At 38.5% G+C, this 22,571-nt stretch overlaps 1 protein-coding gene across 1 annotated transcript; it reads left to right on the top strand.

Annotated features, from left to right (window-relative positions):
• Window positions 1–377: 377 nt before the first annotated feature.
• LOC111894340 (uncharacterized) lies at window positions 378–1,652 on the top strand. The gene has a single exon (XM_023890415.1). It carries the CDS (start codon window positions 378–380, stop codon window positions 1,650–1,652), a length of 1,275 nt encoding a protein of 424 aa, XP_023746183.1.
• Window positions 1,653–22,571: the final 20,919 nt, after the last annotated feature.

Here is a 22,571-nt window from a genome sequence, read left to right as displayed (position 1 = left end):
GAAGCTTTCATGGGTTTTTTCAAGGAAAGAGAGGTCTTAGACAAGGGTGTCCTTTGTCCCCGTATCTTTTTACTCTTGTTATGGAGGTTTTTAATCTTATGCTTCAAAGGTGTATAAAAGAAAGTAAGGAGTTCAAATACCATTGGAGATGTAAAGAACAGAAACTCACTCACTTATGTTTTGCTGATGATCTAATGGTTTTTTGTCATGGAAATTCTGGGTCGATAAAAGTTGTCAAGAAAGCTATGGATGAGTTTGCTAATTCTGCAGGTCTTGTTCCAAATTTAGCTAAAAGTCACATCTTTTTTGGGAATGTTAAATAGCCTTTTAAAAGGAAAATTTTGAGGATTCTTCCTTTTGTTGAAGGCAAACTTCCTATGAAATATCTTGGGATTCCTTTGATTTCTACTAAGCTTTTTAATAGAGATTGCAAGGGTCTTATAGATAAAGTAAAGAAGAGAGTCAATGATTGGAAAAACAAATCCCTGTCTTATGCTGGAAGACTTCAATTGATAAGTGTTGTTCTTGCTTCGCTTCCTGTTTATTGGGCTTCAGTGGTTTTATTACCGAAAGGCATAATTAAAGAAGTTGAAAAAATAATGAGGAATTTCCTTTGGAACAGTGGGCAGAATTGTAAAGGAGTTGCCAAGGTGTCATGGAATAAAATTTGCAAACCAAAGATTTATGGTGGTCTTGGGCTAAAAAATCTCAAAGACTGGAACATTGCTCTTCTGTCGAGTAGAGTTTGGAAGCTTATTAGTGGACAAAATTCCCTGTGGGTGAAATGGGTTAATTTTTATTTACTTGAAGGTAGAAGCTTTTGGGATGTGGGTTCAAAAGATAAAATGAGTTGGAGCTGGAGGAATCTTTTAAAGATTAGACCTTTTTTGCGAGATTTTTTCTATTCTCAGATTGGAAATGGAGAGAAGACTTTCATGTGGTTTGATAATTGGCATCAATTGGGACCTTTGAGCTATGTTCTTTCTCCTAGGGAAATTACTAATGCTGGATATAACATAAGGGACAAAGTTAGTGATGTTATTGTTGATGAAAATTGGAATTGGCCTGCTGAATGGCTTGAAATGATTCCTCAGTTGGGTGATTTCCCTGTGCCAAGGCTCATTAGAGAGAAAAAAGATGAAGTGTATTGGGTGAATTACAAAGGTAAGATTGTCCCATTCACGGTTAATCAGGTCTCTTCTTCTCTTATATGCCATGAGACAATTGTTGACTGGTATGATTTGGTTTGGTTTCAAAACAAGATACCAAGTCATTGTTTCATTCTTCGGCTTGCTATTCTTGGAAGACTTAGAACACAAGATAGAATGAAGAGATGGAAAGATTCTATTGATCTCAGTTGTGTTTTTTGCAATTCTCAAATGGATTTTCATTCTCATCTGTTTTTTGATTGTAAATACCCAAAGGAAGTGTGGAACTTGATGAAAGATAAGGTGAAAATCAATCATAGACCAGGCAATTGGTTTGAAATCATCAATGAGCTCCAATGTGCGTTAAAAAAGAAAAGTATCAGTAACTTCATTAAAAAGACAGCTTTGGCGGCTTCCATTTATCACATCTGGAATGAAAGGAATAAAAGATTGTTTGGGAAACAGAGTAATTCAGTGGAAAATGTTGTCAAAATTATCACATAAGACATTAGATTGAAGATGTTTAGCCTTAAATTGGTTTATTTTGGGCTAAATGAAGAAATCTGCAAGGAGTGGAATATTCCTGTTAAAAGTAACGATTATATCCATGAAAGTTGAAATTAATTTAAGAATTGGATTGGGTGAGAATTTGTTAGGGTGGCTGGCTTGGAATCGGTGGCAGGAGAACTGTTATGGAGTTCGATTGGTGGAAATAAGGAAGATTGTTAATAAAAGCGGGCTTTTAAGTTATTTGATTAAAGGGTATTTTGGTCAAATCTGGAAATTTAATAAATTGGATGAATTCACAGTGATTGGATTGCATATTAAAGGTCTCGGTTATATTTTTGATTGGGGGGATCGGAAAGAGATGAACCTGGAAAATAATAATCGCAGATGCATAATTTTTGAACAGGGGCTGTTTGGGAATTGGAATGATGAAGGAGCGATTGGGTTGTTTCTTGTCTTAGGTGATAATTCCAATTGCTTAAGGAGGGGCAATAGTATGCGATTTAGTGTTCTTAATAACAGAGAAAGGAAAAATAATAATCAGGGGCATATTGGTCATTTTTTAAAGGACGGTGAATTTGATTTTTGGGTAGAGGGGTATATCGATAATTCTGAAATAAAAAGATCTTTTATTCTTTTTGCTTGCATCCTGTTCGCTAGTTTATTTGGTTCTGTGGTTCGATTAGAGGATTGGAGGGAGAAGAAACTGAAGAATAAAAATTGTCAGGCTCGGTTTTTTGTTCAGGGGAGTTTCGTAAATAGGGAAGATAAAGGAAAGATGGGAAATTTCTTATTTCAGGTGGTCAATCGCAGGGTTGTCTGGATGGAAAATAATATGCTTTATTATGATTGTTATTATTTGGAGGATGCTATAAAGGAATGAGGGTATTTTGGGCATAGTTTAATTGTTGATGGAGATGGGTTCTGGTGGATGTCGGTTGTGGTTAGGAGTAAGGGTAATATTGGAAAGTATAATTGGGTTGAAGATTTATTGGAATCTTGCTGCTTTAACATTCATGGGAGGAAAAGGGATGAAGGGCAAAATTGGAATTTTGAGGATTGGAGGAACTTTATTGATTATTTTAATGGCTTTTGTCATTATGTCTTTAAAGGAATTGACGGTTATGGGACTTTTCTCACTTTTTTCCGTAAAAGTGATTTGCATCTCGGTTTGATCCCGAGTTTCATAAGAATGATTTCTTATGAAGTGGTTTTAATGAATATGCATATGGGTTGTATCCCCATTAGTTGTGAATTTTTTCCTTGGAAACGAGGATTAGAAAATAAAAGAATTGACGGAAGGATATTTAATTATATCCTTAATTTTTTCGGCAATTTATTGCTAGAGGGTTCAATTCCCGAAAATAGTCGGTTCAATCCTATTCATTTAGGATCCTCCACAATTGTGGGTGCCACTACTGGTTCGATCAATAAGTGGTGGGATTTTCACCCGTTAATAACCAGGCTTGGGTACGTCGTCCTTAGACTGTACCACCATTTTTTTGGCATTTTTTGGTTAACAAAATGTCACTTTTTACCCGGTTCAAACCCGGAATTTTTAGTTGGTTGGTTTTCTTTCTTTTTCCATAAAAAGAATCTAAATCTTGGTTCAATTCTAAGTGATATAGTCAAGTGGTTTGCCCCTTTTTCCAAAAAAGGATGATCTTTTCCGGTTCAAATCCGGAGCTTTTAGTTGGGTGGTTTTCTTTCTTTTTCCATAAAAAGAATTTAAATCCTGGTTCAATTCCAAGTAGTCTAGTCATGTGGTTGGCCCCTTTTTTCCAAAAAAGGATGAATTTATCCGGTTCAAATCCGGGAATTATAGTTTGGTTTTTCAACTTTTTCCGTAAAAAGTTCAAAAATCTTGGTTCAAATCCAAGTGATTTAGTTGGTGGGTTTTATGATTTTATCCATAAAAAATCAAGAGGTGGAAATTGTATCAAAAATTTGAGGATGAATGTTGAAGATGACACTCGGAATGGAACGTGGAAGATTCGATATGAACAAAGATGGTTGATTGAAGATTGCAAAAATTGAAAGATTGTGAATAGACATAAAAGAGAGGGCGATAGTTTGGCGTTTTATAGCAATATACTTTTGAGGTGAATAGAAGAAAATAAAGACAAAAGAGTAGAGAGAAGAAAGAAGATTGCTATTTTGGATATTATTGGGAATTGGAAGATGCATACTATATGCATTTTTTTTGTGGAACACTTGGGATATTTTTGTTCATAGGTCTTGTGTTAATTTAGACATATGGATGTGGAGTATATATAGAGATTGCATTTTTGAAGATTGGAAGAAAAGATGGCGAGTTCAATTCGTGTAGGAAAGGATATTTGAAGACCACTCCGGGTTGTGGAGTTGGGATAGAATAAAATGTATTTTCTTTGGCTACATTGTTGCTAGGATTAGCCTTTGGTTTTGGTATTTACGTGACATTTGGATTTTGGTCGTTTTTGGGGTTTGTCCAAAAATGACATAACTCTTGTTTTTCCTTTTTTGAATTTATAAAATCTTTGCCGGGGCTTCGGCCTCTTTCCCAAAAAAAAAAACCCTAAACCCTAAACCCTAAACCCTAACCCCTAAACCCTAAACCCCTAAACCCTAAACCCTAACCCCTAAACCCTAAACCCCTAAACCCTAAACCCTAAACCATAAACCCTAAACCCTAAACTCTACCTTGTTTCGTGGGCAGTTGATATGAAGAAATCCTCTAAGTTTGAAGCTTCGGATGGGCTTCAAAAAGTTGGAGAAACTGTTACTCATCTCTTGCCGGTTGGAGTTCTAGTTTCGGAAAATAATGACCCTGTGGTTGTTGATCTTCAGAATTTGTGCTCTATGCAGTCCATAGTTAAGGAAAAGAAGACTAAAGGAAAAATTGAAATAGATGAATTTGTTAGCAAGCAGCTGGAAGAAGTGTGTAATGAAATTGTTTTTCAATTCCCAAGCAAGTTTAGCCATCTTGATATTGTTAACAACGGAGAGTTTAAGTTCAGTTATGTTGATTTAGAAAAAGATGGAAATGATGAAAAAATGGTTGTTGATGAAAAAGTGAGTTTGAAAGAAAATTCTAGAAATAATAACGGTGGATTACTTATTACTGATGTAATGTTGGAGAAAGCTAATTCTGGTAAAGCTCAAGTGAAGAATGTTCTGCCTCAGACCAATAATTTTGGAGTTGATTCTAAAATGGGGGAGCAAATGTCGTATGCTGATAAGGTGAGTAGGAAAAAGCTTAATGCTGCTAATTTGATCTCTGTTATCAAGAAGGATCCTAGCCTTCCTGAAGGTGATGTAGAGATGCCTTATGGTGATATGTTAAAAGGTTGCAGCCCTTTTAAAACAACTCTATACGGCTATTCATTGATAAACATGTCAATTTTTTCAATGTTAATAAATTTGCCCATAACATGTGGAAAAAATATGGGTTAGAGGAAGTCATGGTTAATGATGAGGGAGTTTATTTTTTTAGATTTAGCTCTGAGCAAGGATTGAATTCAATTTTGGAAGGAGGAGTTTGGATGATTTTTGATAGTGCCCTTGTGGTAAAAAGATGGACTACAGGTGTGAGTTCTGTTAAGGGTCAACATGACAAAGTTCCTGTGTGGTTTAAAATCTGTAATGTCCCTCTTGAATACTGGAATGGAACAGGGCTTAGCCATATTGCTTGGGAAATTGGCAAACCGTTAGATGTAGATGCCCACACTGCTAGCACGTGTCAAGATCATTGGGGAAGACCTGCTTTCATGTGAATCTTGATTGAAATGTCTGCTTCCAAGGAGTGGTTAAAAGAAGTGCATGTTTATTCGTCTGATTTAATCAGTGGTGAAAATTTTTTGTCGAAATGTAGAATTGAATATGCTTGGAATCCTTCAAAATGCTCTCATTGCAAAGTGTATGGGCATAAAGATTCTAATTGTGGAATTTTGTTAGCCAATCAGATTAAAGAAATTAAAAGTAACAATAAAATGGAGGAAAATAAGGAAGGAGTTAGAGTTGATTTAATGGAAATTTTAATGGCTAACTCAAAAAAAGCTGAGTTGGATGCTGAAGGATTTCAAACTGTTAGTAAGAATAATAAAGGGAATGGTGCTGGGGAAATACCGAGGACAGAATCAGCGCAGGTTAATCAAAATATGAGGCAGGGGCTAAATGGGAAATTTCCGAGTAATGGGAAAAATTGGAATGGGTTCGGTAGTGGAAATCAGGGGATAAGAAAGAATATTATTAACAAATCGGGTTTTGTTAATGGAGAAAATCAAGGAAATAAAGGGAAAGGAAGGCAAGGGTATAATGGGAAAAGTTGAAATTCGAATGGTACAGGGGCTGGTTCTATTTTCGATCAGGGGCAAAATAGTAAATATAATATTATGGTGAATAAGGGAAGTGGTTCAGGTGACGGTTTGGTTGAAAAGGGTAATATGGGAAGTTTGGCTGAGAATCGAGTTTTATAGGAAATTAATAAGGAGGGATTGAATAATAGGGAAGTTAAAATGCACTCTTATATCCCTAAGTATGGAATGGATTTCAAAGTTAGCTCGAATTTTAATAAGTTTTCTCAAAATGTTAAGGGTGCTGCCCCTGTGAAGTCTTTTTTTAATAATCAGTTTGAGGTTCTTTATGATTTGGGTAAAGAAAATCAATCTGCTCTTTTGAAGAAAGGTATTGATGAGGATGATCTTGTTTATTTAGATTCTGTTGATCAAATGGAAGTTCTTGGAGGTGTCCCTGTGATTGACACCAACATGGAAGCAGGTCTTAATGACGATTAGTCCTAGTGTTTGGAATTTTAGGGGATGTGTTTTGTCTCCTATTTTCTTTGCCATTTTTGTTTGGATCAAGTTGAACTTATTGAGGTGTTTTGCCAATGATCTTTCTTTGGTTTGGTGGAGGTTCAAGTGCGTTTTCAAGATTGATGTTTTTGAAGATATTTTGAGTTGGAAGATCCTTGGGATAGTTATCTTTGTTCATCCTTTTATGGGATTTGTTTAGTTTCACACTCTTCAGTGGAATTGGACTTGGAAGTGGATTGGTTGGAGTCTCTTAGTTAGGACTATGTAATCTTTTTATTTGTAGCTTAGTTGGTTTGTTTTATTCTTTGTAGTTAGTTTTTATGGGGCGGTTGCCCTCCTTTCTTTTGTAATGTTTTTTTCTTTTAATAAAATTTGCCAAGGGGTTTCCCCTTTTATCAAAAAAAACCCTAAACCCTAAACCCTAAAACCCTAAACCCTAAAACCCGAAACCCGAAACCCCAAACCCTAAACCCGAAACCCTAAACCCTAAACCCTAAACCCGAAACCCTAAACCCCAAACCCCAAACCCGAAACCGTAAACCCCAAACCCCAAACCCCATACCCCAAACCCCAAACCCTAAACCTTAAACCCCAAACCCTAAACCCTAAACCCTAAACCCCTAAACCCTAAACCCCTAAACCCTAAACCCTAAAACCCTAAACCCTAAACCCTAAAACCTTAAAACCCTAAACCCTAAACCCTAAAACCCTAAAACCCTAAACCCTAAACCCTAAACTCTATACACATTCCAACACTTTAAAAATTACATCAGAATTTCAACAAGTGGAAGGGTATTTTACCAAATCCCAAAAAAGAGTCCAAGGTATCTATACATTCAAAATCTTCTTCGAGACAAACTTTTTCTAAATCCAACAGCACACATATCAGATCTTACCAACCTCGGACCAGTCACAAATCAACCACATCCTTCCGACCGCTGACCAAACATAGTGCCAAAACAAAATACAAAATGTCGCTTGTCAATGTCAATGTAGCTGTCATAAAAAGTTATCTCATGTCAAAAATGATTCCTTTCAGAAACCTCGTAACTTTTTAAAAAGGCATTATGCTCCAAAAACTCACAAACATCCAGGATTAGGATTAAAAGTTGACACGAAACTAGTCCCTGTAACCTCTATTCATGCATCAATCAAAAACTCATCTATTGTCCCAGGCTCCAAACTAGTTTGGATGCCTAAACTAACCGTGTAATTTTCAGTCCTTATGTAAGGAGGAACAAGAAGAAGAATGGTTAATCGACAATGTCTGCTCCTTGCACATGACGGGAAGGTTAGAATACCTTCGAGACTTCAGGCCAATTTGCAATGGTGGTAATGTTACATTTGGAAACAATGCTAATGGAATTATCCAAGGTTATGGTGTTCTCACTACGGGAAACTTCTCTATTCAAAAGGTTGCTTATGTAGAAGGCCTTAAACACAATCTCATTCGTGTTGGTCAACTGTGTAAAGCAGGCCATCGTGTTGAATTTGATGACCAATTTTGCTATGTAATGACAAGCGATAGGAGCACTTGTCTGATCAAGTCCAGATCCGAAGGTACTATGTACCCTCTGGATGTATCTCTGATCATAGGCAAACCACAATTATGCTTTCTATCCAAAGCAGTATCCGAAGTCAGTTGGCTACGGCACCGCAAGCTCACTCATATTAACTTCAGATACATCAACAATTTGGTCAACGGAGAACTAGTCAGAGGTCTTCCAATCCTCAAGTTCAGCAATGATACTCTCTGTCCTGCATGTGAGTGTGGAAAGCAATTCAAGGCAAGTCACCCCACGGTGATTGATTCCTCAATTTCTGAACCATTGGAACTCTTACACATTGATCTCTGCGGTCCATCTACCGTAGCCAGTCTTCAACACAAAAATACATATTGGTTATTGTGGATGACTTCACATGTTTCACATGGGGTGATGATCAACTTCATCAAGGAAATCAAACTTCAGATCAAGTTACCAGTCAGACGTATCCGAAGTGATAATGGAACCGGGTTTACTAACCACCTTTTAAATAGTTTATTGGTTTCCAAAGGCATTACACACAACTTCTCAGCTCCTTACACACCACAATAAAATGGGATAGTAGAACGAATGAACCGCACTCTAGTAGAAGCTGCCAGATCTATGCTTAATTTTGCACACCTTCCTCTCTACTTCTGGGCCGAAGTAGTGGCCACAACCTGTTTTGTACAAAATCGAAGCATTGTGTGCAAACGTCTCAACAAAACACCATAATAGGGCCTTAACAACCGCAAGCCAAATGTCTGATTCTTTCATATATTTGGGTGTAGATGCTTCGTAATCAACAACAGAGATCGCCTCAATAAATTCGCACCAAAGTCTGATGAAGGTATCTTCCTTGGTTACTCCACTAACAAGGTTCCTTGTCGTGTTCTCATTAGACGCACAAGGTTGATAATTGAAAGCTTCGATGTGAAATTTGATGACCATCACATCCGCAACTCTGCTCCATCAACTGAAACCACAACAATTCTAGAAAGTGATATCCCTGCCTCTTCGGGTCCATTAAATCTAGTTGAAGTAAACTATGATGATCTCTTTGATCCGGTAGATACAACTAAGTTATCCGAAGTTCCCGTGTCTCTAGAAGCTCAACAACAACATGCAGATGTATTTGATCAAACAGCGTCCGTAGAAGTATCGCTAAATACTTCCACCTCGCCGGTTGAGGGGGAAAACTCAACTCCGGACCATACAACAACCATCGAGGTTCCATTACCTGTAAACGAAGCTCCAATCCACAGAGAGTTTCAACCATCAAACGTTTCTTCGGATTCGGATGATGAAAACATAGAAAACATTGACACAAGAACAGACTCAAGGATTATCACACTCCCATCCGCAATCCATGGGGGAACCTTCGCAGGTTCAAGGAGAACTCCCTTTTACACTCCAGGGGGAACCTTCGCCATCTGCCCAAGATAACTCTGATCCCGCCTTCCCAGTTCAAGACAATTTAGCAGGATGTTCTCAAGTCCAGGGGGAACCGCCTTCTCCAACCGCAGAGTTTTCTGATATTGAAGACATTCCCTCCACCGCAGCTGCTGATCGTCTGCAACCCCGTCTACACGTATGGACGAGAGACCACCCACCAGGTCAAATTATAGGCAACCCATCCGCAAGAATCCAAACTCAATCATCCAAGAACTTATCCGATCACTGTCACTACGCAGAGTTCTTGTCCTCAGTCGAACCTCGATCAATCAAAGAAGCATTACTTGAACCAGACTGGATTTCCGCAATGCAAGAAGAACTTGAAGAATTCAAAAGGAACAAGGTCTGGCAGCTCGTTCCAAAACCGCAAGGCCACACCATTGTTGGCACTAGATGGGTGTACAAGAATAAGTTAGATGAATATGGTGCGGTCATCAGAAACAAGGCAAGACTAGTTGCCAAGGGATATAGTCAACTTGAAGGCATTGACTATGATGAAACGTATGCTCCGGTAGCACGAATTGAAGCCATCCAGATTTTTTTAGCATATGCAACGCACAAAAACATCAAGGCTCATCAAATGGATATGAAAAGTGCTTTTCTCAATGGCGAATTAAAAGAAGAGGTTTATCTTCAGCAACCTCCGGGTTTCGAAAGCATTGAATTCCCAGACCACTTCTACAAGCTTGAAAAAGCAATCTACGGTCTAAAACAAGCTCCAAGAGCATGGTACGAGACTTTATCTGAATTTCTTGTCTCTTCCGGTTACAAACGAGGAGTGATTGATCCCACTTTATTTCGAAAAGCAAATGGTGATTATCTAATGCTTGTACAAATATATGTGGATGATATCATTTTCGTCTCAACTGATCAAAAGATGGTGGATGAATTTGCTAAGCTCATGTCCAACAAGTTCCAAACGCGCACGAATATAGAGATTAACTTCTTTCTAGGACTTCAAGTGAAACAAGTCCCTCAAGGGATATTCATTTGTAACGCCTGTGTTTCCGGGCTTGCCATTTTTAGCAATGTAATAGTCTAGGTTAACCTCTGTAACCCGTTTTGAAATAATAAGAGTGTATTATTTGAGTATTATGTGTTTTGTGCTTAATTGCTTAATTATGTGGTTTGATTAATTAAGAATAAAAATAAGAGTCAAAATTTAAGTGTAAAATAAACTTAATATCTTTGAATAATGTTGTAGTAGTTGAAACGAGGTTTCCAAATATATTTAGAACGCCCAAATCTGACTTCGTATGAGGAAGTTATGATTTATCGAAGTTTCGGCTTAGCGGTGAGCAGCCTGTTTTACTCGATTTGAGATCGAGGGGTTTTTAGCCGAAGCAATCTAAATGAGAATCGAAGATCTCATTGTTGGTATCGAAGCGATAAAAAGTTAGGCGAGAACGGACGTCAAACGAAGAAGTTATCAATTTATAACGAAGTTTTTCTGTCGCGGCCTATTAAAAATAAATAATAAAAATAAAGTCAAAATTAGCCGACGGAATCTAAACGAAAGTTGTAGAGCGTAGTCTCGCCTTCGCGTGGATATAAAGAACGTCGAAAACGGAGTTCGTATGAAGAAGATATGAATTTCCGAAGTTTATTAATTATTTTATATTTAAATTTAAATGGAAATTCGGAGGCATTATCCGAAGGCGAGTCACCGGTCCGATCCGACGTACGCCCCGCGTACGCGAGTACGCCCCGCGTACTCCGAAGAGTGTCGACATTTCGGATGACGCATGCAGTGACGATTTTGGAAGCAGTACGCACTGCGTACTGCAGTACGCCCCGCGTACTCCGAGGCTCCAGCCTCCTATAAATAGGAACCGAAGGCAGCCGAGTCTTTTGCCAATTTCTTCTCTTCTCTCTCCCGTTTTGCATCGTTTTGCGTGCCCGAAATATCCCGAAGCCCCGGTATCATACTCAAGCCCCGAGGCAAGTCCCGCGATCCCGAAGATCCCGAGAAGTGCGGTTCCCGAGCCGAAGCTCTGCCCGCGAGAAGTTCGATTTTTGTGAAGACCTTCCAGATCTGCTGAGGATTACTACTTCTGCAAGTCGTAGTGCTGTCCGATCATCTTCTGATCAGGTGAGTGTATACTACCTTTCATAAACACGATAATAATACAAGTTTGGTTCGAGTGTATTAAGTATATTGTTGTTTATAAGTGTGAGTGTATACTACCTTTCATAAACACGATAATAATACAAGTTTGGTTCGAGTGTATTAAGTATATTGTTGTTTATAAGTGTGAGTGTGTAGTTACCTTCTTCCAAATACAATAATATGAAGTATTTTAAATAAAATACGTGCTATGTGTATATATTTGGTTGTGTTATGTGTGAATGTGTATTCACTCTCTTCTATCTCATAGATATGATTTATTCTCTATGAGATATGTGCTATGTGTGTGTGTGCCTCATCTGTTATGTGGATTATGTGTTGATTAAAGCATGTTATACAGGTTTTCAAAACTATGTATAAAAATGTATATTTTATCTACTAATATGTTGGGTAGAACATGGGTAGATAGTTGGTGTGTAATAAACAGATGAGAGGCCTCGTTGTTGTTCGATTTAGTCATCTAGCGGAGTTTAGATGACGACCATTGGCTATTCTAGACAGTCTTGTGGAAACATTAGCAGTTTCGCCACCTGTAGGTGTTAATGAACTCGGGTGTTCATTTGTTGTACTCCATCCCCCTCATGGTTGCCTTATTTGACTTATATTGCTGAGGTACCCCCGAAGCATGTGTTGTCGCCCCGATGAAATATTCTTAGACTAGGTCCCTTGTGTTAGCTGTTTTAGGGACATAAAGTGAGAATAACGGGAATGGGTAATTGGGTTATTGTTGGTTGGTGAAAATTAAATATGATTATTTATTGTGGGTTGAAAACCCTATATGCTCACCAGGCTCCCAAGCCTGACCCACTCAGTTTTAATTGTATTACAGGAAGTGGTGCGAGGGCATGAGATGGATGAACCATCAGTTGTTTTGATTGCAAGTCTGTATATGTTTATATTTGTTGAATGACTTGTAATGTATTCGTTTATGCTTATTGGTCTGTATCGGAACATGACACCCCGAGTTTTGATTATAATGAAAATACGTTTCTTTTATGAAATGTTTCGGTAAACATTGTTTTATCATGTTTTGTTTTTGGGAACAAATTCCGCAACTCTTTCAAATCAAAAAGATTTACTCTGAAAATATTTTAAAAGCATAAATGAAAATCGGTCTTTTCTGGCCAAGATTTTGGGGATGTCACATCATTCATCAAGAAAAATACACCTCAAAACTGTTGAAGAAATATTCAATGGACAATTGCTCTTCGGCTAAGGTCCCCATGGCCTTCGGATATAAGATATCTGCTGATCCCTCAGGCGAATATGTTGGTCAGAAGTCTTATAGAGGTATTGGCTCTTTGATGTACCTCACTGCAAGTCGACCAGATATAGTCTTTGCAACGGGTGTATGCGCAAGGTACCAGGCTGACCCAAAAGTGTCTCACATGACCGCAACCAAACAAATTCTACGGTACTTAAAAGGAAGCAAAACTCTTGGATTATGGTACCCCGCAGGAAATGATTTCAGTATTCGAGCATTCACAAATGCGGATCATGCCGGATGCAAACTTGATTGCAAAAGCACCTCAGGTGGATGTCAATTTCTGGGTGGAAAACTAGTCAACTGGTCCTCAAGGAAACAAAATTGTGTATCATTGTCTACCGCAGATGCTGAATATGTGGCCACAGCTAGCTGTTGTTCTTAAGTCTTATGGATGAAAACACTGTTGGATAAGGTGTCTAAGTCCATAACTTATTTGGAATATACTTGACCCGACCGACATGGTCCATTTGGGTTGCATCTCATCCAAACTATTTATGGATAATTTTATGAGAGTTATACACATATGTTTATTAATATATTATAAGTTATAATATATTAATATGAAGTTATGTTATTTAATTAGTATTAGTCTTAAATTAATTATGAATTAATTTAGAGATTAAAAGGAAGACTAATTAGATTATGGGCTATTGGTTTTATATGGTGTGGGCTAACACTCATTTGTTAATGGGCTAGGCTTTGATGGAAGTCCATGGATGATCCATGGAGCTTTTAACCCATGGATCCTTGGAAAAGGAAAGGTCATGGGTTATTAGGGTTTCACCCTAACCATGTACACTATATAAGCATGCTTATGGTGCATGAAATGGCAACTAGTAAACTAGTGTGTGTGTGCTTGTGTGTGGCCGAAAATACAAAGTGTGTATACTCTCTCAAATTTTTCCAAGAGTTTGTGGTGTTTTGTGATTCCATTTGAGGCATTCACACTATTGGTGCTTGGCCCTCAAACTCCTCAAGAACCAAACTCATCAAAAAGGTATGTAATCTCTTCTAACTTTTTATGTAGAAATGTTCCCCATGCCATGTTAGATAGGTTATAAACCTTGGAAAATTATTATTTTGCATGTATTTAGACAAACATAGATCCAAGGTTTATTAGGGTTGCATGCACACTTAAGAAGTGTTAGATTGCTCAAAACCCAACAGTTGTATCAGAGCTTAGGCTTGCTTGTTTGATACTTGATGCAAAATAGTTGAAAAAATCGAAAAACTTGTTGTCTGCCTGATGAACTCGCCGAGTCCATGGGGGGACTCGCCGAGTCCATGTGTATCTTCAACCTACTCGCCGAGTAGGTTCATGCACTCAACGAGTAGGAGCGACAGAATGCAGATTTTCGACTTTTGCTGCTGGAAATGGACTAGAATAATTACCCTAAACTGTTTTGGTGTTTTAAAACTTGTTTTAGTTGGTGTAATGGTTGTTCTAATCCATTTACAATAGCATATATCAAAATTCCATGATTTTTATGTGTTCATATAATTCTTGAAATTTTGATGATCATGTTCATGTTCTTATGAATTTAGATGATGATAGGAATTATTTGTTGAATTGTTTAGAATTAATTCTTGATCATTTATGTGTTTTAATGGAGTCCATAATTTGTCCTCAAGTTATGGATATCCAAAGGTCACTTTCTTTAACACACACATTTAAACACATAAGTTACATGAAAATGAAGAGTCTTCATTTTTATGAACCTTTAATTCATAAGTTATGAAATGAAAAGTTTTGGATAGTTACAAAACTTGTCCTCAAGTTTTGGAATTTGTAAAGTTTCACACACTTTAATAAACTTTAATTCCAACCCTTAGAGTTTTAATAGTTAAAATTCAACCCTTATACTATTTATAACATTAATGGTTAATTATTATATATATGTATAAGAATAAGTCGTTTTACCGTTAGTAGGCCTCATTCACGAAGCCGGTCTATAAGGTAGGTATAAGGTTGTTGCCTATAAAATGGCGACTTAATGGGTGTCCACTCTCACCCACCGCTTGCTTGACTGGTGGAGGGTCGTTAGCCGAACGGGTAGGACAATGACTTTAAATCCTCATTAAAAGTATAATGATTATTATAAAGTAACTAAACCTTTTTAATTCCCAATCTTAGTTATTTTAGGAAAAATGTGAACATGGTGCTAGTCCATGGAATTCACACTTTGTACCTTACCAAGTCGTTGGTGGAGCGTGTGTGGTTAACCGGCACACTAACTTGGACTAGTAAGGATCACGAAGGGTGACTTAATGTTTGTCATGGATCAATGGAGCGTGTGTGGTTTACCGGCACATTGATTAGGTGATAATATTAAGGGTACCAAGTGAATTAGCATGGTTATTCACACCTTGTTTTGTGATCCTCGGCATCCCGGTCACAAAACTTGAAGGGCACAATCGAGATTGAAACATGCCATTGAAAAGTTCAATGAATCTCAAAAGAATCTAGGAATTTCAAATCTAATTAAAACCTAATAATACATTTTGTTTTCATGGTGGAAATTGGTGAATCGTCATTCACCTACCTTTCAAATATTTTATTACTTAGATTACGGCATCCCTCTTCTAAGTATAGTATATTGTGATTGGTTCCTAGCCTTAATATTACATTTGGGTGTCTTATTAAGGATTCTATATATCTAATCTAAACTTTATTCCTTCAGATGTCTTCCAACACTAATGCTTCAGGCTCTAACCCAACTGGTTCTTTCTCTCTCATGAATCTTTGTGGGAGGGTCATCTTTGATGGTTCCAACTTCATGGATTGGATTAGGAACATCAGGATGGTTACTCGTTATGAGGACAAGGAATATGTCCTCGATAAGGAGTTAAAAGAGCTTGATGAGTCTACTGCTACTCCTGAGGAGATCGCTGAATTCAGGACACATGAGAGAGATGCTATTAAGGTGGCATGTATCATGATGGCCACGATGACAGCCGAGCTCCAAAAGTCATATGAAGATTACTACCCTTTTGAGATGCACCAAGACCTGATGGAAAAGTACCATCAGAGTGCTCGTCAGGAGCGGTATGAAATAATCTCCTCCATAATAACTACCCGCATGAAGGACGGTGATTCCGTCACGGCTCACATGCAAAAGATGCAAAGGTATGTGGACCGTTTGCTGAAGCTGAATGTGAACATCCCTGAGGAGTTGGCAATTGACATCATTTTGCACTCCTTACCTTCTTGTTATGACCAATTTCGTATGACATATCATATGAACAAGGAGGAAGTTACCCTCAGCAAGCTTCAAGGACTCTTGAAGACCGCTGAAACCGGTCTTAAGGGCAAGGCGGTTGTTGCCTCTACTACTCCTACTCCAACATCTACCCCTGTTTTGGCTATCGGGCAAGGCAAAGGGAAAAAGAGGAAGCACCCTTTGAAGGGTACCAAGGGAAAGTCTCTTGAAGGCTCCTCATCGAAGACCAAGAGCGGTTCTGTCACTCCTTCTGCCATTCCCAAGGATGTTGAATGTTTCTATTGCCATGAAAAGGCACACTGGAAGCGAAACTGCCCTAAGTACTTGCAGGATCTAAAGGATGGGAAAGTGAAACCCACCCATGCAGGTATTTACACTATATTGTCTAATTACTCATTCTATTCTAACTCTTGGGTGCTTGATACAGGATGTGGTATTCACATATGTTCTGATATGCAGGGCCTAAGAAGAAGTGAGGATGTGGAGCACGGGAAGATAAACTTGATCATGGGGAATAGGAAGGCATCACCTGTTTCCAAGATTGGAGTTTATACTTTGTTGCTTAATAATGGGTTAAAATTAGATTTGAATAAATGTGTGTACTCGTCTGAAATGGCGAGAAATATTATTTCTTTTCATGCTTTGTACAAACAAGGTTTTACCTTTTCGTTTGATAATGAATGTGGTGGTATTAATGCTTTCTTTAAAAATGTGTTTTATTTTAAAGCGTTACCTTGTGATGGTGTGTATGAAACTGTGTCGATTGTAGACAACTTAGGAAATAATGTGTTGTATATTGATTCTTCTACTAGCCTAGATAAAGCATCATTGTGGCATTGTCGTCTTGGACATGTAAACAAGAAACGCATAGGCCAACTCCAAAAGAGTGGAGTCTTGGAGTCATTCGACCTTAAATCGGATGATAGTTGTGAATCTTGTCTACTAGGAAAGATGACAAAATCACCCTTCACTGGAACTTGTGAAAGGGGTGAGGGTTTGTTGGACCTAATACATACTGATGTATGTGGGCCATTCAAAACCGCCACAAGGGATGCTAATCGGTATTATGTGACTTTTATTGATGATTTTAGTAGATATGGGTATGTCTACTTAATCAAACATAAGTTAGAAACCTTTGAAAGGTTTAAGGAATTCAAACAGGAAGTAGAAAATCAATTGGGCAGGAACATTAAGATGCTTCGATCCGATCGAGGTGGTGAGTATCTTAGTACCGAGTTCCTTGACTATCTTAAGGAGTGTGGGATTGTCTCACAATTGACTCCTCCCAGGACACCACAGCTGAATGGTATAGCTGAGAGGCGTAATCGAACCCTGTTGGACATGGTTCGCTCTATGATGAGTCGAGTTTCGCTACCAATCTCTTTTTGGGGGTATGCCTTAGAGACTGCCGCCCATATCCTTAATCTAGTCCCTACAAAGAAGGTTACCAAAACACCTCATGAGATGTGGAATGGGAAGGTTCCCAATTTGAACCACATCGAGATTTGGGGTTGCGAGGCTGCCGTGAGGCGTGAGACTCATGATAAGCTCGAACCCCGAAGTGAAAAGTGTATTTTCATCGGCTACCCATAGAAATCCTTCGGTTACCTCTTCTACAGACCCAGTGAGAATGTGGTCTTTGTAGCGAGAAGAGGGGTCTTTCGTGAGAGAGAATTTATAAGCCAAGGAGACAGTGGGAGGCAAATTGATCTTAAAGAAATTCAAGAAGCACTTGGTGAAGGAACCTCAGACACTAGCAACTCCTGTTGAGCAAGCTGACATGTCTGTACCTCCGAGGCGTTCCACACGGGTTAGGAACACACCTTCGTTTTATTATGGATTTCATATTACTATGGAAGGTGATACGTTTATCAGTGATAGTACACTGGTAAATTTGGATGAACCCAGCAGTGTTAAGGAAGCCATGGCAGGCCCGGAGTCTGCTAAATGGAAGGAGGCTATGGACAGCGAGATACAGTCCATGTATGAAAATCAAGTTTGGAACTTGGTTGACCATGTACCAGGCCGTAAAACAGTCGGGTGCAAATGGATCTTCAAGAAGAAGACCGACATGGAAGGAAAAGTGCATACTTATAAGGCTCGACTGGTTGCGAAGGGTTTTACTTAGACTCAGGGTATTGATTATGATGAAACCTTCTCGCCGGTAGCCAAGATTAAGTCTATTAGGGTTATGCTAGCCATTGCAGCATTTCATGATTATGAAATATGGCAAATGGATGTCAAAACCCTTTCTTTAATGGAAAGTTGGCTGAGGATGTGTACATGAATCAGCCAAAGGGTTTTGTCAGTGCAGAGTACCCTAATAGAGTATGCAAGCTTGAGAAATCCATTTATGGATTAAAACAAGCATCTCGTAGCTGGAATCTTTGTTTTGATGAGAAGGTAAAAGAGTTTGGCTTCTCGAGAAGTGAAGATGAGTCTTGCGTGTATGTCAGAGCTAGTGGGAGTATAGTTAGCTTCTTGGTACTGTATGTGGATGACATACTACTTATAGGAAATGACATCCCAGCCTTGCAGGAGGTTAAGTCCTGGCTTGGGAAGTGTTTTGCTATGAAGGACCTAGGGGAGGCTGCCTATATCCTAGGGATAAGGATATTAAGAGAAAGGAGTAAAAGACTAATTGGACTTAGTCAGAGTACTTACTTGGATAAGGTGTTGAAAAAGTTCAACATGCAGAATTCCAAGAAAGGAGATTTACCGATCCAAAGCAATGCCAAACTAAGTAAGACTCAGAGTCCGAGTACAGAGGCAGAGATAGCTAAGATGAGCCAACTACTGTATGCTTCCGCTGTTGGCTCGATCATGTATGCTATGACTTGTACTCGCCCTGATGTGGCATTTGCTTTGAGCATGGTCAGTAGGTATCAGGGGAACCCTGGCAAGGCTCATTGGACCGCGGTAAAGAACATTCTCAAGTATCTGCGGAGGACTAAGGATTGGATCCTTACCCTTGGTGGGAGTGATGACTTGAGAGTATTAGGATATAGTGATGCTGGTTTTCAGACTGATAGGGATAACTTCCGCTCTCAGTCGGGCTGGATCTTTACCTTAAATGGAGGGGCAATATCTTGGAAGAGTTCCAAGCAGGAGACGGTGGCTGATTCGACTTGTGAATCAGAGTATATAGCAGCGAGTGAAGCAGCAAAGGAGGCGATATGGCTAAAAAACTTCATCAGAGACCTTGGAGTTGTACCAGCTATTAAAGAACCTATGGAGATTTTCTGTGACAACAATAGTGCGGTTGCCTTAGCCAAGGAACCAAGAGATCATGGAAGATCCCGACACATTGACAGAAAATATCACTTCATAAGACACAAGATTGAAGAAGGACTCCTCGTGGCAAGGAGGATATCGTCGGATGAGAATCCTGCAGATCCCCTTACGAAGGGACTGACGAGGGTTAAGCATTTTCAGCATGCGAGGTGCATCGGGCTGAGGGACGATATTAGTTTTACAGATTAGATAGTTTTCCTGAAACTTGTAAAATGTAATCGACGTTTGATGATGAATAAAATTTGTGATTTATTTATGAGTAAAGTGTTACTATCATTGTCAATTATTTACTATTGTTTCAGTTTTTCATGTTTTGACTTCCAGAATAATTAATTTATTCAAACCTCCACAATCGGTCATACGTCGGAAGTAGGTATGAATCAAGATTGTCATGAATTGGGTTTGTAGATGGCTAAAGGTGTTTAGACATGGCAATGGTTGCTGAAACATTCATGAGTACTCATAAGTTATGAGTATTGGTATAAACCCACGCTCACTTGTATCACTTCATGGAATTTATCTCGAGTGATCGTGAGACGATAATATCATATAAGTCTTCAAACCTAGAGATATGAGTTGTTACCTATGAGTTGGCTGTGCATTGATTGCACGAAACCGCATCAGTAACTTGATGTTATAAAACGTGCCTTTGTGTACAATTCAACAAGTAGTAGAACAAGCATATGAGTCGAAGTTTATCTGTTCCTTCTAGAAATAGAAGCGATATCTGGGCCCCTCGATGATTTTGTGTTGACCCATGTACCGGGCCCGGTCAGAACTAAACTAATGTGTTCAGTGAAGTTCTTAGTCAAACAAATCGGAAATCGAGAAACAACTGCCAGACAATAAGCAAGACATAGTTCCATGTGTTTGTCCGGCTGATATCATGAGAACAGAGGATTATATGATCACTTGTCTTAAAATGGCGCTTCATAGTTCAATGGAGTTTTCGAGAGCTACGATTGTTGGTTGGTTCCTGAAGTTATATAGGCAAATACAGTTATTAGACTTATCCAAGTGGGAGTCTGTTGGATAAGGTGTCTAAGTCCATAACTTATTTGGTATATACTTGACCCGACCGGCATGGTCCATTTGGGTTGCATCTCATCCAAACTATTTATGGATAATTTTATGAGAGTTATACACATATGTTTATTAATATATTATAAGTTATAATATATTAATATGAAGTTATGTTATTTAATTAGTATTAGTCTTAAATTAATTATGAATTAATTTAGAGATTAAAAGGAAGACTAATTAGATTATGGGCTATTGGTTTTATATGGTGTGGGCTAACACTCATTTGTTAATGGGCTAGGCTTTGATGGAAGTCCATGGATGATCCATGGAGCTTTTAACCCATGGATCCTTGGAAAAAGGAAAGGTCATGGGTTATTAGGGTATCACCCTAACCATGTACACTATATAAGCATGCTTATGGTGCATGAAATGGCAACTAGTAAACTAGTGTGTGTGTGTGCTTGTGTGTGGCCGAAAATACAAAGTGTGTATACTCTCTCAAAGTTTTCCAAGAGTTTGTGGTGTTTTGTGATTCCATTTGAGGCATTCACACTATTGGTGCTTGGCCCTCAAACTCTTCAAGAACCAAACTAATCAAAAAGGTATGTAATCTCTTCTAACTTTTTATGTAGAAATGTTCCCCATGCCATGTTAGATAGGTTATAAACCTTGGAAAATTATTATTTTGCATGTATTTAGACAAACATAGATCCAAGGTTTATTAGGGTTGCATGCACACTTAGGAAGTGTTAGATTGCTCAAAACCCAACAAACACAACTACTAGACTACAGATACAGAATGATGCGGATACCAATCCATTGTGACTCTGAAAGTGCTATAGCGATTTCTCACAATCATATTCAGCACTACAAGACCAAGCATATTGAACTACGATATCACTTCATCAAAGACCACATCCTAAAAGCTAACATTGAACTAATTTTTGTCCGTACTCATGAAGAGATTGTTGATATTTTCACAAAGGCACTTGACTCTACAAAACTCAACACTTTCTTACAAATGTTAGGAATAATGAATCCGGACCCACAATTCTTTTTGAATTGATAGGTACCGCAAACCATCCTTGGTCTCCGTTGCGGTCCTAGTTGAAGTTATTTATGATAGATGGTTTTGATATATTCTTTGTACCGCAACCATATTTCATACTTTTACTTCAATGTTCCTCACTGTTTGTTATTACTAATCTTTGTTCAAGTGCTCTTCTCAGTTCATCTACCGCAGTCATCCATCCGACGGCATATGATCCATCCGCAATGAAGTTTCAATCCGCAGTCACTTTAATTGATTTTCAGACCGTTACATTCTTTTGAAAAATATAAAAAAAACATGGTGTGCTATTTAATGATCCTTCATCAAATAGAGAAAACATTAAAGAAAAACATTCTTTGTGCATTTGTGTCATTCTTTTGAATAAACCTCGTGTCAGACCTATTTTAGGTATGATGACAAAAAGAAAGATTTTCCAAATCAAATCCTTTTATAATCTGTCTCTTCCGATTACCCTAAAACATCAAATCCGTTACAACTTCCCTTTACCCAACGGATTGATCTCACCCTCACCACACGTTCTCTAGACGTGGGTTTTCAACCCGACATTTCATTAAATGCAAACCTCTTTTTGGTAAATCTCAAAATACAGATTTAATCTTTTTCTTAATCTGTGGCTGAGATTAACGCTCTTAATTCGAAATAAACACCCAAATGTTTTACCCAAATTCACTTAGGGTAAAAGCTTTTCCCGCTCCCTTAAGTCACTATAAAACCCCTTTCTTCTTCCCAAAGAAAAGTTTACACTCTCTGAACCATAAACCTTTCTCTTGCACTCTGTTTTCCTTCCTTCAAAGCTTCTTCGAAATTCAACAATGGTGAAATCAGGTGTATCCAAGAAACCCTCCAAGGCATCTGGATCAGTGAACCCTACAAGTTCAGACTCGGCCTCAAGACATCCCACATTAACGATTGCCTCAAGCAACTTCAGAGCTGTGTTCGAAGAGCATTCCTCCTACAATGCCCCTACAAAATTGATGATAAAGTTCTTGTCCAATCACCCACTGTTTAGACCCTTCGATTCATTCACAGACGTTGTTCCTCTCTCAACCCTATTCAAGTGTGCGTTTTCAGCCTATCGACCACTCGAGGATCTCCAAGAAGTGCATCTTAGCCTAGTCAACGATTCTTTGGTCATTC

The sequence above is a fragment of the Lactuca sativa genome, chromosome 5, assembly GCF_002870075.4.
Source record: "Lactuca sativa cultivar Salinas chromosome 5, Lsat_Salinas_v11, whole genome shotgun sequence".
Lineage (NCBI taxonomy): Eukaryota > Viridiplantae > Streptophyta > Magnoliopsida > Asterales > Asteraceae > Lactuca > Lactuca sativa.
This window is presented reverse-complemented; position numbering and strand designations above follow the sequence as displayed.